This window comes from Cryptomeria japonica, chromosome 3 (assembly GCF_030272615.1).
Source record: "Cryptomeria japonica chromosome 3, Sugi_1.0, whole genome shotgun sequence".
NCBI classification, from domain to species: domain Eukaryota; kingdom Viridiplantae; phylum Streptophyta; class Pinopsida; order Cupressales; family Cupressaceae; genus Cryptomeria; species Cryptomeria japonica.
In genome coordinates this window covers 968,457,088-968,470,533 of record NC_081407.1, presented here as the reverse complement: position 1 = coordinate 968,470,533, position 13,446 = coordinate 968,457,088, and the positions used below count along the sequence as shown (strand labels likewise).

Sequence of the window (13,446 nt, the reverse complement as noted above, 5' to 3'; positions counted from 1 at the left end):
ACATGTTGCCTTGCTTCTAGCCCTAGCATTCAATAGAACAAGATACAATGCTAGTGCTAATTCTTCTTGCCCGAACCCTCCTGGTTTGATTCCTATAGTTGGAAATGGATTGCCCATGGAGAAGCATTTAGGTTTTTTGGTATTCCCTTTGCTTTCAAATGCTCTTATACTCTTTGGCGGGTTGTGTTCACTCACATTGAGAAAACATTGCACTTTTGGGTTGCAAAATAACTTTCCCTTGCTAAGAGATCTATTCTAAAGTGTTCATAGTTACCCATATGTACTATTTCTTTTGCTAATCCCCCCTCAAAAGCCTGCTGCCAAAAGTTGGTGAGACTCGTCAATGAATTTTTTTGGTTGTTGAAGCAAGGAAATCATTGAGTTGCCTAGGAATTCTATTGTCTTACTTGTGACTATGGTGGTCTTGGTTTAATTGATACTTACAAGTTTTGGCATGTGAAGAGATAATCAACACCCTAGATGATAATGAGGCCTAGAAAATTATCCTAAAGCATTATATAATTTCTAATGTTTATAATGGATGAAAAGCTTGTCAAGGATTACACTTTATTCCATCCTTCTCATGAGGGAGCCTATGCAAATTCAAGGCACTTTTGTTGCTATAAATTCAAGTTTATGACGAGCTTGGAAAGCCATCAAGGTATGACGAGCTTGCTAACAATTAGTAATTCTTCTTCAAGTTTATGACGAGCTTGCTAACAATTCTAGGACTAGGATCTCTATCAACCAACAACCTCTTTGGTGATCTCTTATATCACTTGCCAAGATCAACCTGTTGATGTGTTTTTTACGCACATGCAAACATAGAATAAAATACCCAAAAGTATCTTATCCTCTCTTGAACAAAGTTTCTCAAATGTTGAAGATTAGCTTAAGGATCACTTGAGATAACTCCAAGGTTCTGGTATGTCAGGTCACGACGTGTGGATAAGCACAATTGGTTGATGTGATTGCTGGTATCACAAGGGTACTTAAGTTGAATTGTTGAATGCTTGAATCGCTGGAACTTAGATCATCTGATATTGCGATCTTGTGATACTTTTGATCCTAAACTAAATCATTATTGAAAAAATGGCAAAAGGTGAAAGGTTGAGAAAGTCTATTCTAAGGCCTAAAACGTAAGAAGATGGATGAATGATTAGATGGAATCCTACCGAGCGAGGTCTCACCATCAAACTGAACAATTTGACACAAGCTCAATGCAATCTTCTAAGGACATTTCAAAGATGTTCAAATCATTACCATCAAACATTGCTCACCATTCAAGTTAACGCATAAACAATGGAGGCATAACAATTTGAATTTAAGCTCATATCACTCCAGTTGACCACTCAAGGCACACTTACAATCAACAAGAGGCTAGTGGTATGGACAAAACAGATTCCACACAAATGCATTCAACAATTTCTTCCATTCAATCTAATCGACATGAAAATAGATTGAGAAGTAAAGACCATGTGAATTGTTGAAGTAACAAATCAACTTCACCATAACTTCAATGAAATCAATTGTTCCTTGCAACAAGGTTTTGACAACAATCTTTGCCTTCTCCTAATATAACTTATATTCTAATCTCGCTATTCTTCTAAAAACTATCTATTTGCTAATTATTCACTATTCTAGCACTATTTGCCTTTACAAAATGAGGAGCTTGGGCTCTATAATGAGAGCTCATTACAATTCAATGGCTCAGATCAATTCGAGATCAGTGGCCGAGATTTTACAAGGAAAACCCTAATTAGGGTTTGTTACAACAAACTTAATTTTGGCCAATGAAATAATTACAACACTTTGGCATGACCGATAGATAACAGGGGTAGGTGCCTCAAAGTTTGTACCATCTCGGGTGAGTCGGGTACATTGAATCAGGACGTGCTGATGTGGAACTTTTCTGATTGGTGGAGGTAGTGATTGGGATGATGACTAGGATTCCACCTTTAACTTGCACTTTGTAGGCTTGATAGATCAACGTGAAGGAATATTTCTTGATACTTCAACATTATCCAGCTTCAGTGATGATGATGATGATCTTCTAACTTTGATTAACTCTTCTTAAAGTATCCTCTTAAATGCTTTAATCATGAAAGTGTAAGGTATAGATCTTGGTTTTGAAGTATTGATGAACTTTTGATGTCACCATTGTCTCTCTCCTTCGGAATTCCTTCTCTTGTGACTCCCTTCATGTCGTTGATGTTGTAGATAAGTCTGTGTAAGTGAATGCTTCTTGTGTGATCTCCTTATTTCTTTCTTCATCTCCTGCAAAACAAACAAGCAAGTATCAAATACACTTGATATATAGGTTTAATAAGAGCATATAAAGAGAATTCGCCCTCATGAAGGGACACTTGAAGACATTTTTTGCTCATAAAAGGGGGGTCTTGAAGTTTACTCCACTCTTGATTTTTATGAAGTTGTCCTTGTCTTTGAACTTACTCTCCTTCATTATAAGAGCTTTAACCCAAAATGACTCTTTCCAAACTTCAAATCAGTTTAAGGTAGTAGTCATGTTACCAATATTGCACCTTTGCCTTCAACTAGGAACACATGAAGTAGAGTTCACTCACTTGAAATTGGCTCTTGAAGCTCGATTTGTAAAATTCGCTCATGTGTCTTCATTTTTGAAGTTCGCTGATGTAGCTCAATTCTTGAAGCTCACTCATCTCCTCCATTTTGTGAAGTTCGACATGAAGTTCTTGAGGTCTTGGAGATGAAATGAATTTCAAATGAAATTCCCTTCAATCTTTTGTTGTTTCATTGATTTAATCCTTACACTTATACATACACTCAAACAAAGCTCTTAAGGAAAATTCGCTCATCTCCCTCCAATCATGAAGTTCGCTCATGTAGGTGAGTTTATGAAGTTCAATTCGCTTATGTATGTTAATTCATGAAGTTGAGATTTGCTCATGTAGGTTTGAACATGAAGTTGAGATTCGCTCATATAGCTTTGAAGATGAAGATCGCTCTAAATGGTATGCACATGAAGTTTGTTTCAATCACCTTGCTTATTAAGTTCCCTTGTCTCTCTCAACTCATGAAGTTCTCTCCAAATCTCCAAGTCATGAAGTTCGCTCCAAATCTCCAAGTCATGAAGTTCGCTCCAATCTTCCAAGTCATGAAGTTCGCTCCAAATCTCCAAGTCATGAAGTTCGCTCCAATCTTTCAAGTCATGAAGTTCGCTCCAAATCTCAAGTCATGAAGTTCGCTCCAAGTCTCCAAGTCATGAAGTTCGCTCCACGTCTCCAACTCATGAAGTTCGCTCCTCTACCTCTTCAATTTTGCTCATAAAGGCTTAAAGTGAAATTCGCTCATGTGTGCTCATTCTTGAAGTTCGCTCCACTTGCTCCACTCACGAAGTTCACTCCATTTGCTCAACTCAAGAAGTTCGCTTCATATCTCCAAGTCATGAAGTTCGCCCATGTAACTCATTTCCTGAAGTTTGCCCATGTAACTCATTTCCTGAAGTTTGCTCATGTAGGTGAGTTTATGAAGTGGATTTTGAATCAATTTACTCACTTTCACTTACTCTCTCAACTTCAATACATGATAACATGAACAACACGAGATCTTAGAGTGAGATTTTTGCTCTGTGGGAGAAGTGCAAGCAGTTCGTTACATAAGGAGTGTTCATGAAGTGAAGTTCGCTCCTCAAGAGGAGCACCTGAAGTGACTCTCTAATTAGTAATTCTTCTTCACTCATGATTGAACTCTAGACTTTGCAAACTACTCACTTCACACTTATGCAAGACTATCCACCTGACTCCTAGCCTTTTGAGCACCTATACCCCTCTAATGCAAAGGCTAATAGCTAAGGACCCTAACGCTACCTAGGAAGCAAAAAAAAAAGGGGGTCCCCCATTTGCAATGGGGCGATGTGTGAATACCTCACAACACAACCCCTTGCCAAACTTCCCTGGGTTAAATTTTAAAAGCATAGTATTTGCACTATATCAAAACTTGTTGTCTAGAACCACTTAGAATTGGCTCTCTTGGCCAAAATTTAAAGCCAAATAAAAGTATGGTAATCAAGAATTTGAATCATGTCAAATAATTCTACTACTATTCACAAGGTTAGAATTTGTTGCACCAAACCTTGGGGGAAGGATTGGAAATGGTACCCATACAATTCCTTTCCAAAATTGCAAGCCCTTTAAGGGATATTCTTGGCTTTCTCCTCACCTTCCATGGTTCCAAAACTCAAAGCCAAGTGGAATCTCCAACCACTACAATTTAATGACACTACAAGTTTGAAACAATTGGTCCACAAATATGGAGCCCAAACTAATTCATTTTTCTTGGTGTCTCTTGTACCAAGGTTTCCCCGTCAAATCTCCTCTTATCCATTTAGGTATTTGTAATACCCTCTATCCTTTTTGCAAAAATTTGGAAACTCTCGCGCATCTTTTTTGGTTTTGCCTATGGCCCCAAGCTACTTGGAGCTAGATTTCTGAATTTTGGTCTACCTTTTCAACCAAATCCTTTCTCCAACCATATGATTTTTTTTGGCAACTAGCACAAAATGCCTATGAGATTTACCCAAATTTGGCATGCTTCTAAAGTGGATATTCTCTTTACAATATGAAAAATAGAAATTCTGCATTATTTTCAAGATCTCTTGTGGACGCTACTTTTTTTGTTTACACTGAAGCAATTATATGCTCTAGTGTTATGTTACAAATACGAGTGTAAGATAATACAGTGGCTTGGAAGTTTCCCACTTGCAGACTCATAGAGCATTGGGCCAATGCCCCTTGTACTATTTCTTGCATGTCACCTTCTTTTGTTAGTCTTCTACCCCCCAACACAATCATGGAGATTCTAGTTGGTCTAACACGAGTAAGTTCCCAACCTAGACCTTGTTGTTTCTCCTATTCATGAAAATCCTAATGAAAAAGAAAAGGAAGGCAATACCATTATGCATTGGGAGCCCTTTTTTTATCTTCCACGATTTCCCAAATGGTTGTGGCCCACCCCATAATAAGTATTCCCCTCCTCCTACTCATATATCCCTAGTGGCTAAGCAATGTGACCACCTTTTTTTGTTGTTGTCATTGCTTCTTGGTTCCAACCTTGACTTTTAATGTGTGATGCCTTTCCACCCATTTTTAAGTGAACAATGTATTAGATTTTTGGTTTTAAATTTAAAGTATAACACAATTCTATATATGAATCTATATGTGTGTTTGTCTAGCTGCCTATTTGTCTGTCTATATATATTATAAATAAATATAAACATATCAAAGTAAAATTCCACAAAAGGAAAATAACCATTATAAAAGATGAAACAATTGCTCTTTCACAAGGGACTCATTGCCTTGTGTTTAATGATCAAGTTATATCATGATGTAACAATTGAGCTTAGCCCATGTAGCACCACCCCTCAACCTCTGTTACACCAAGTCATGGGATGAGAATGTCAAAGGGATAGCTATTAAAAAATAACAGAAATTTTTTAAATATAGGAAATTTCAAATATCCGTATGATAATGTTGATGACGCATTCATCATATATATTATAAAAACTTAATGCATAATACTGAATTAAACTTCACATGAGAGTTGTCACGCAAATTAACAAAATTTCATCGCTTTCATTCTCAAAGTCCATATGTATTTTATAAAAATTACAGCAAAATGCCTAAACACTACAAATTTAAACTCCAAATACAATAATCCCAGAAAGAAATTAAAAATGTATCAACATCATAGACATACTATTATACGGTTTCAAGAATATAACAAATTATTCATTTGATTTTCTTTATAACCAGCACATATTCTAAATTTGAACAACAGAACTTGCAACCTTTAAAAAGGATTTACAGGCTTTGTTTTCACGAAAGCAAATCTCTCTTACTGGATTATCTAATCAATAACACATTATATTGTGATTGAATCCAGACTGGAAGAAGATTCAGATAAGAATATTCTAGAATCAAACGCCTTGAATAACTCCTCGAACCTCTATAAGAAATTAGAACAGAATTCTCCATAATGATTCGAGGAGCATAGCAAGTCCAACTACGTGTCTGACATTCTAAAAGACAGATTTATAAATAATAGAACAAATAATACAAGGGACTCCGCCCCACAACATACAGGAACAATTACAGAATTCTCCATAACGATTCGAGAAGCATAGCAAGTCTAACTACGTGTCTGACATTCTAAAAGACAGATTTATAAATAATGGAACAGATAATACAAGGGACTCTGCCCCACAACATACAGGAACAAAGATACAATCCATGGTGCACCAGGAATGGCACTATCTAGTGCCTGTGTAAATGATCGTGCAGTATATAATGAAAACTAAGTAAGCCCTTTCTTAGTACAACATTTGTGTTGGTCATACCAGGACCTTAAATACTGAGGTCCAGTTAATACATCAACCGATGACATCAGACCTTGTTTTGTCACACAAACTCTGTTTGCTGTCCTGCATGCATGACATCACTCATTTCCACAAGTGACACTTTGCCTTACATTGTGTGATTAAGGCACCAATAATTAAGGGGAACCTCATGAATAACATGAAGAGCTCCACTAAATTTAGCTATTTGAAGACCTAAGATCCTGAATTCGGCTAATTGAACACCTAATATCCTGGATTCGGTTATTTGAAAACTTAATATGGTAAATTCAGCAATTTGAATACCTTATTCATAAATTCAGCTAATTGGAGACCTAAAACCCTAAATTCGGTTTTCTTAAGACCTGATCATGACGACCCCAAATGCTGGAGCTAGAGAAGATTCAACGTCCAAAGCATGAACTGAAACTAAAACAATATGGGAGCAATGAAAAAAAGGGAAAGAAAACACACCATACCTTCTAACAGTGTGGTCGGCGCTTCCGCTGAATCCAGAAGCATCATCATGGAAGCAGCAATCCAGAACAGCGCCGCCGTGTTGAAATTGTCCCTTCAACAAATTTGCACTGGCGTCGTATAATCGTACTCTCTGTTTCAACAAAGAAAAGTCAGAACGCAAACAGCTTTGCAGAGCCTAAAAAGTAAAACCGCTCTCAATCTCGGGGATCAAGTTTTCTAAAGTTTTCAATCAGAAGATTCTAGAACATTCCAGAAGCATAGGGTTACCCTGTCCCAGGAGGAAACGAGCAAGTGATCGCTGTGGTTGGAAAAGCGCAGATTCGAGATGCCGTCGGTGGGAGGATTTGACAGCTCACGTCCAGAACCGGCTACCACTCCTGCAGGGGCTGCAGCCGTTGCTCCCATCATTGTGTTAGTTAGGTTATGAGTGGTCCTGTGTTCTTCTTACCAATCCTTTTCTTCTTTTCTTCTGGGCGGGATTCGATCCTTCGACAGCAGAGTGTTGGAATTTAAACAACAATTGCACTGATTGATGAGGGAATTCAAAGATAGATCAGAACAAATGGCGGGGCAGCAACCGATTTGAATTGCTCCACGCACCCATATCAAAGGGAAATACGTGATTTAAAGTTACTGTTTTTTTAAATAAATATTAAGTAGTTTTAATGGTTAAAAGGACACAAAATTTAACCTCAATGGACTTGTATTAAAATTTAGGTACTTGGAAAATTAATTCTTTTTATAGTCTATAAAGAATTGAGAATTGAAGAGACCAATTATTTGCAAATTTTATACTAAAACAATAAAAGTGTATTTTTTTTTGAAAGGGCGCATGAGTAGCCGAGTTGGTGTGAAGGTGAGTCGTAAGGCGTAGTGTTAGGCTAATGATTCTGGTGCTACGCATCAACTCCGGTTCGATTCTCACTGGTTACCATAAACCCTTTTAAGGGCGCATGAGTAGCCGAGTTGGTGTGAAGACGAGTCATGAGACGTAGTGTTAGGCTAATGATCCTGGTGTTACGCATCAACTCCGGTTCGATTCTCACTGGTTACCATAAACCCTTTTAAGGGCGCATGAGTAGCCGAGTTGGTGTGAAGGCGAGTCATGAGGCGTAGTGTTAGGCTAATGATCCCAGTGCTACGCATCAACTCCGGTTCGATTCTCACTAGTTACCATAAACCCTTTTACGAATGGAGCGGGGGAGGAGGAGACTAGGGCTTCGATCGAGGGAGTTTCAGGGTTTTCGACCACAGGAAGATGGCTTTTAGGACCGAAGATTTGCAGATCGAGGAACACGACAGAACTTTACACAACCACGACCTGGAAAACAACCTTGGCAAAATTCAAGCAAGGCTTGGGAGGATCAGGATAGGTTTTTTCATTCTCACAAGCAATGGGGGGAGGCAGTGTCAGCGCGAGACTCCAAATATTTGAGAAAAGAGAGTCTCAGAACCCAAGGGCATCGCAATAAGGAGTATGGCCCGAAAACAATATGGCAACATTGCCAAGAGAAAGAATGGTGACCGAGAAGAAATGCCCAGAAGTAGAGGAAGTCCCCGGAACGAAAAGAGGGTATGAGAACGGAGAAAGTGTCGTTGATGATAAATAACAAAAGCTAGAACGACTTTGTGACCTTTTTCCGGGAGAGGGGATTATTTGTAAAATGTTTTGGGGATTGGCCTTCGGTGGGAAAGATGAAAGGTTGGTGTACTAAAAATTGGAAATGCAAAATCGAACTCAAAACCCTTCCAAATGGGTTTTTCTTGGTAATCACATAAGACAATAAGGATAAGCATGGAATTTTAAATAATGGACCCTTTTTCATGGGAGGAAGGGGTTTGTATGTTAGGGTTTGGGAACCTAACTTCAACCCAGTGTTGGCTCCGATTGAAGAGGTACCTATTTAGTTCAGATTATATAACCTACCCAGAGAATACTAGAATGAGGAGTTCTTCAAAACTTTAGGTAACAAACTAGGTTTGTACATCAGAGCGGATGAGGCTATTGAGTCCAAAGACTTTAGCATGTATGCACGAATATGTATTGGATGGAAACCCCATTACTCACTTCCAAAACAAGTGGAGATCATAACAAATGCAGGACAGTGGCTCTAAAAAATCAAGGTGGAGGAATCTAACAAAATCTGCAAGCATTGTAAAAATGAAGGACATTCGGAGGAAACTTGCTTAATAGGCCCTAAAGGGAAAACTGTGGAGACAACAATAGAAGATGAGGTGACCTACTATACGAACAAGGATAGTACAAGAAAGGAGATGAGACCCAACGAGGATATGATCCGAGCTATGCAAAACCCTTTCGTGCAGGGGGAGGTCTTGAAGGCTCTTAATAATACCACCCAAGAGGTGGAAGAGACTATAACAGAAGTTGCTCTTATCAACAAACATAGGTAGGCCGCAGGTTGGGTAGAAGATTTCATTGCAAGAGTCGAGAAAGCAGTTGATATTCTGGATGAGGTTAACACCAGGGCCTGTCCTCTTGCAGGAACAAGAGTCAGTTTGGAGACTCTACAACACTCAGAGAAGGATAATGACTCGAGGTCTGATAAGGAGGAAACTAAAGACAATAGAGAATCTGATGGAGTCGATGAGGAAGATGAATGGGGATGGATGGATGAGGAAGACATTATGGAAACCAGAACAATAGAGCAATCGGAACCTGTATGTACCAAGGTACGGATAGGGGAAAAGAGATTGAGAGGCAGAAAGTCAAATCAATTCAAGATTGCAATGGCTGGTAGTGCCAAAGGCCAAAGTAAATTGATAGTAGGGAAGGGTGTCACCCTTCCTAAAGGACAATGAAAATCATAACCTAGAATGTCAGGGGTTGTAATGCCCCTGACAAACGTCGATTGATCAAACGAGGGTTGGATCAATTAAGGCCAGATGTAGTTTTCTTACAAGAGACAAAGATGAACAAAGTGGAAGTGAAGACACTCATGGGATTATGGAAGCAGTGGATGGGGGTCTTTGTGAATTCGGAGGGAGCTTCGAGAGGTCTGGGTATCCTCTGGAATGCAAACAATCACACGATGGAGGAAGTTTTTGCCTCCAATATGTGGCAGGTATGTAAGGTTCACTCCTACCCCCTAAATGTTGATTTCACATTAATCAATGTCTATGGACCATCAAAATCCAATTTTCAAAGAAATTTTTGGCGATCCCCGTCCTCCCTCATTCGAGATCTGGATGGGAGCGTTTTGATTATTGGGGGTGATTTCAATGTTATATTGGAACTGCGTGATAAATTGGGGGGCAAGGGAGGACTTTCTGTGAACCAAATAAATTTTCAAAATTTTGTGGCGGACAATGGACTCAGGGAAATCAAATCTAAGGAAGGACAGTTCACATGGTCTAATCGAATGATCTTAGGACAACATGTTGTAGAGAAGCTGGACCATTTTTTCTTGGGTGGGTCCTGGAAGGAAACCAATCTCCTTTTCGCCTCAAATATTCATCCAATGGATGCTTCAGATCACCTACCAGTTGACCTCACTATAGCCTTTGATGGCCCCCCCATCAAATGCCCTTTCAAATTTGAAAAAATATGGTTGAGAGATAAAAGCCTGAGGGATTTAATCAATGAATGGTGGTTAGGGGCTCCAGAGATGTGTGGTACTAAGGCCTTTGTTTTTGTTAAGAAGTTGTAGTTTATTAAGTCAAAAATTAAGGAGTGGAACCGAATCAAGTTTGGCAATATTTTTGCTAACAAAAGAGATCTGGAGGACAGGCTAGTAATCTTGCAAGAATATATAATACAAAAGGGGATGACATCCGAGATGTTCCGGCAGGAGCGAGAACTCAAAGAACAATATAGTGAAGTGCTAGCTCGAGAGGAGATTTACTGGAGACAAAAGTCGAGAGAGTGCTGGCTACAGGAAGGGGACAAAAATACAAAAAAAATTCATAACTCGGTTAAGGCGAGAAGATCCAGAAACAAAATCACAACCATCTACAACAGTGAGAATGTCTTATTAGACAATGTGGAGGATATTAATAAAGAGGTGGTTGAGTTCTTTCTAGCATTACTATCCAAGGATAACGGACGCAATTTGGAGCACCAACAAAAGGGTCTGAGTGTTATCCCGGAGCTAATAACAGCTGCGCAAAATCAGGCACTGATGAAACCCATTCAAGTTGAGGAGGTTCGAAGTGCAGTTTTCAGTATGGAAGGTGATAAAGTGCCAGGGCCAGATGGTTTCTTGGCTTTTTTCTACCAAAATTTATGGGAGATTGTAGGAAATGAGGTTTGGGCAGTAGTGGAGGAATCATGAGGCAGGGCGAGTGTTGTAAAGGAGCTTAACTGCACACTTATTGCCCTTATACCCAAGGTGGAGCACCCTGCTAATTTCAATGAATTCAGGCCAATTTCTTTGTGCAACACCATTTACAAAGTGATAACTAAAGTGATCTCAAATAGAATAAAACCTCTGTTGAGTCTTATTATCTCAGAAGAATAGAGCGGCTTTGTCCCAGGTAGGTCGATTGTGGAAGGAATGATAATTGCCCATGAGGCCATCCACACAGTCTGTCAAGCGAAAGTGGATCGAATGATGATTAAATTAGATATTAGAAAAGCTTATGACATGGTGGATAGGGAATTTCTTCTCTAAGTCTTGCAGAGGTTTGGCTTCTCCAAAGAATGGATTAGCTGGATACAGGCTTGTATAGGGGGGGTGTGGACTTCTATATTGGTCAATGGTAGCCCACAAGGCTTCTTTCAAACCACACAGGGTATTAGACAAGGAGATCCTTTATTGCCTTTCCTATTCATTATATTAGCAGAAGTCCTAGGAAGACTAATTCGATCACAGCAACAACAAGGAATATGGAAAGGAATTAAAATTGCGGAAGGGATGGAGCCAGTTACTCATCAACAATTTGGGGATGATACCCTACTATGTGGACAATCTTCACTTCAAGAGGCCCGAGTGATTAGAAAGACAATAAATGTTTTCTGCAGAGCAAGTGGTCAGCAGGTTAACTGGACCAAATCGGAAGCTATTTTCTTTAATACAGAGGTGGACAGACAGCAAGTAATTTCAAATATCTTAGGGGTCAGAATGGGTACCCTTCCTGAAAAGTTTCTGGGTACCCCCTTATTTGGAGGGAAGAACGGCCCTACCTTGTGGAACAACCTTATTGATGCTTGTGCAAACCACCTTGAAGGTTGGAAGAGTAAATGGCTTACTCTTTCTGGGCGGATCATGCTACTCAAAGAAGTCCTCTCTACCCTCCCCATATTCTCCATGACAGCCCTAAAGATTTCGGAGAAAGTGATAAATTGTATAAACAGGGGGATGAGAAATTTTTTGTGGAATGGCAAAGAAACAAATGACAAAATTTCATTGGTCACGTGGGATAAAGTCTGTCAAGACAAACTGGCAGGGGGAGTAGGACTGAGAAACTGAAAACTTTAAAACGAAGCAATGGGGACAAAAGTGATTTGGTAGATTTACGCTCAGCCGAACTAGAAATGGGTACAAATTTAAAAACACAAGTATCTAGATCAGATGAGCAGGGAACGAATATTCACAATCACCACCTTACCAAAAGGCTCAGCCATATGGAATTTTATTACCTCATGTAGACGTGTCATCACTGAACACATCGCTTGGGAAATAGGTAATGGGACAATGCCCAATTTCTGGATAGATTCATGGGAAGGGAGACCTACTCTTTTAGATAGACAAGATATTGAGAATATTAAACAGGTTACTAGAATCCAGTGGGGAGAAAAGGTAGGAGATTTTCTCTTGAAAAGCAGGGTCCAGGGGGTAGATATGTGTGAATGGAAAGATGTAGAAAATCTACCATTACTAGCAAATCAAAAAGAGATGTTAAAGGGGATCATGCAGGAGTACACCCCTATGTTGTCTGCAAAGGAAGACACTATGAGATGGTGTGGTTCAAAATCGGGGCAGTACTTGGTGAAGATTGGTTACAACATTCTTGACAAAATGGAAGAAAGAAAGGAATGGCCAACAAAACTTATGTGGAGCTCCCCAATTCTACCAAAAGCAGGAGTCTTCGCATGCCTGGCTTTGAAAAAGCGCATCCTGACAGGGGAAAGATTGCGCAGACTGGGCTTCTTGGGCCCTTTCAGATGCATAATGTGCAAAAAGGCAGAGGAATCCTTGGATCACTTGCTTCTACAATGTGAGGAAGCACAAATGGTTTGGAGCTTCCTTTTAGGGAAGCTTGGATGGATGGCTCCTCTACCTAATACAGTCCTTGACCTTTTCTCCAGCTAGAATATACTGAGTCGTAAATCAGTCTTTTCCAGTTTATGGCTAGTGGCGCCATTCCTTGTAGTATGGGAGATTTGGAAGGAAAGAAACAGAAGGATATTCCAAGAGAAAGAAGATTCAACGGAGAGTTTGCTATTAAGAGTTGAAAGAGAGATAGTTGAATCAGTCTCAGTGGCAACCAAAAACCATAACCTGGCAAAACACCCCTATACTAGTGAGGACATAATTATTCAAGCCAATTGGCCACTTGTGAATTGCCAACCCATTAATGGGTCTATGAGGGTTAATCCCCCTTTAGAAAAATAAGAGGTTAAATGGGAGCCG

General features: G+C 39.5%; 2 protein-coding genes across 2 annotated transcripts in view; one reads left to right on the top strand and one right to left on the bottom strand.

The window, feature by feature from the left end:
• LOC131035563 (mitotic checkpoint protein BUB3.1) overlaps positions 1–7,473 on the bottom strand; it is a 55,139-nt gene extending 47,666 nt beyond the window's left edge. The window contains exons 1-2 of the mRNA XM_057967279.2: positions 7,121–7,473; positions 6,853–6,983 (exon numbers count right to left, since the gene is read on the bottom strand). Coding sequence (XP_057823262.1) covers positions 6,853–6,983; positions 7,121–7,261 — 272 coding nt within the window. The 5' untranslated portion in view covers positions 7,262–7,473. The remainder of the gene's footprint in view (positions 1–6,852; positions 6,984–7,120) is intronic.
• A 5,034-nt stretch (positions 7,474–12,507) lies between these two features.
• On the top strand, positions 12,508–13,125 carry LOC131035575 (uncharacterized). Its single transcript, XM_057967306.2, has one exon. It carries the CDS (start codon positions 12,508–12,510, stop codon positions 13,123–13,125), a length of 618 nt encoding a protein of 205 aa, XP_057823289.2.
• Positions 13,126–13,446: the final 321 nt, after the last annotated feature.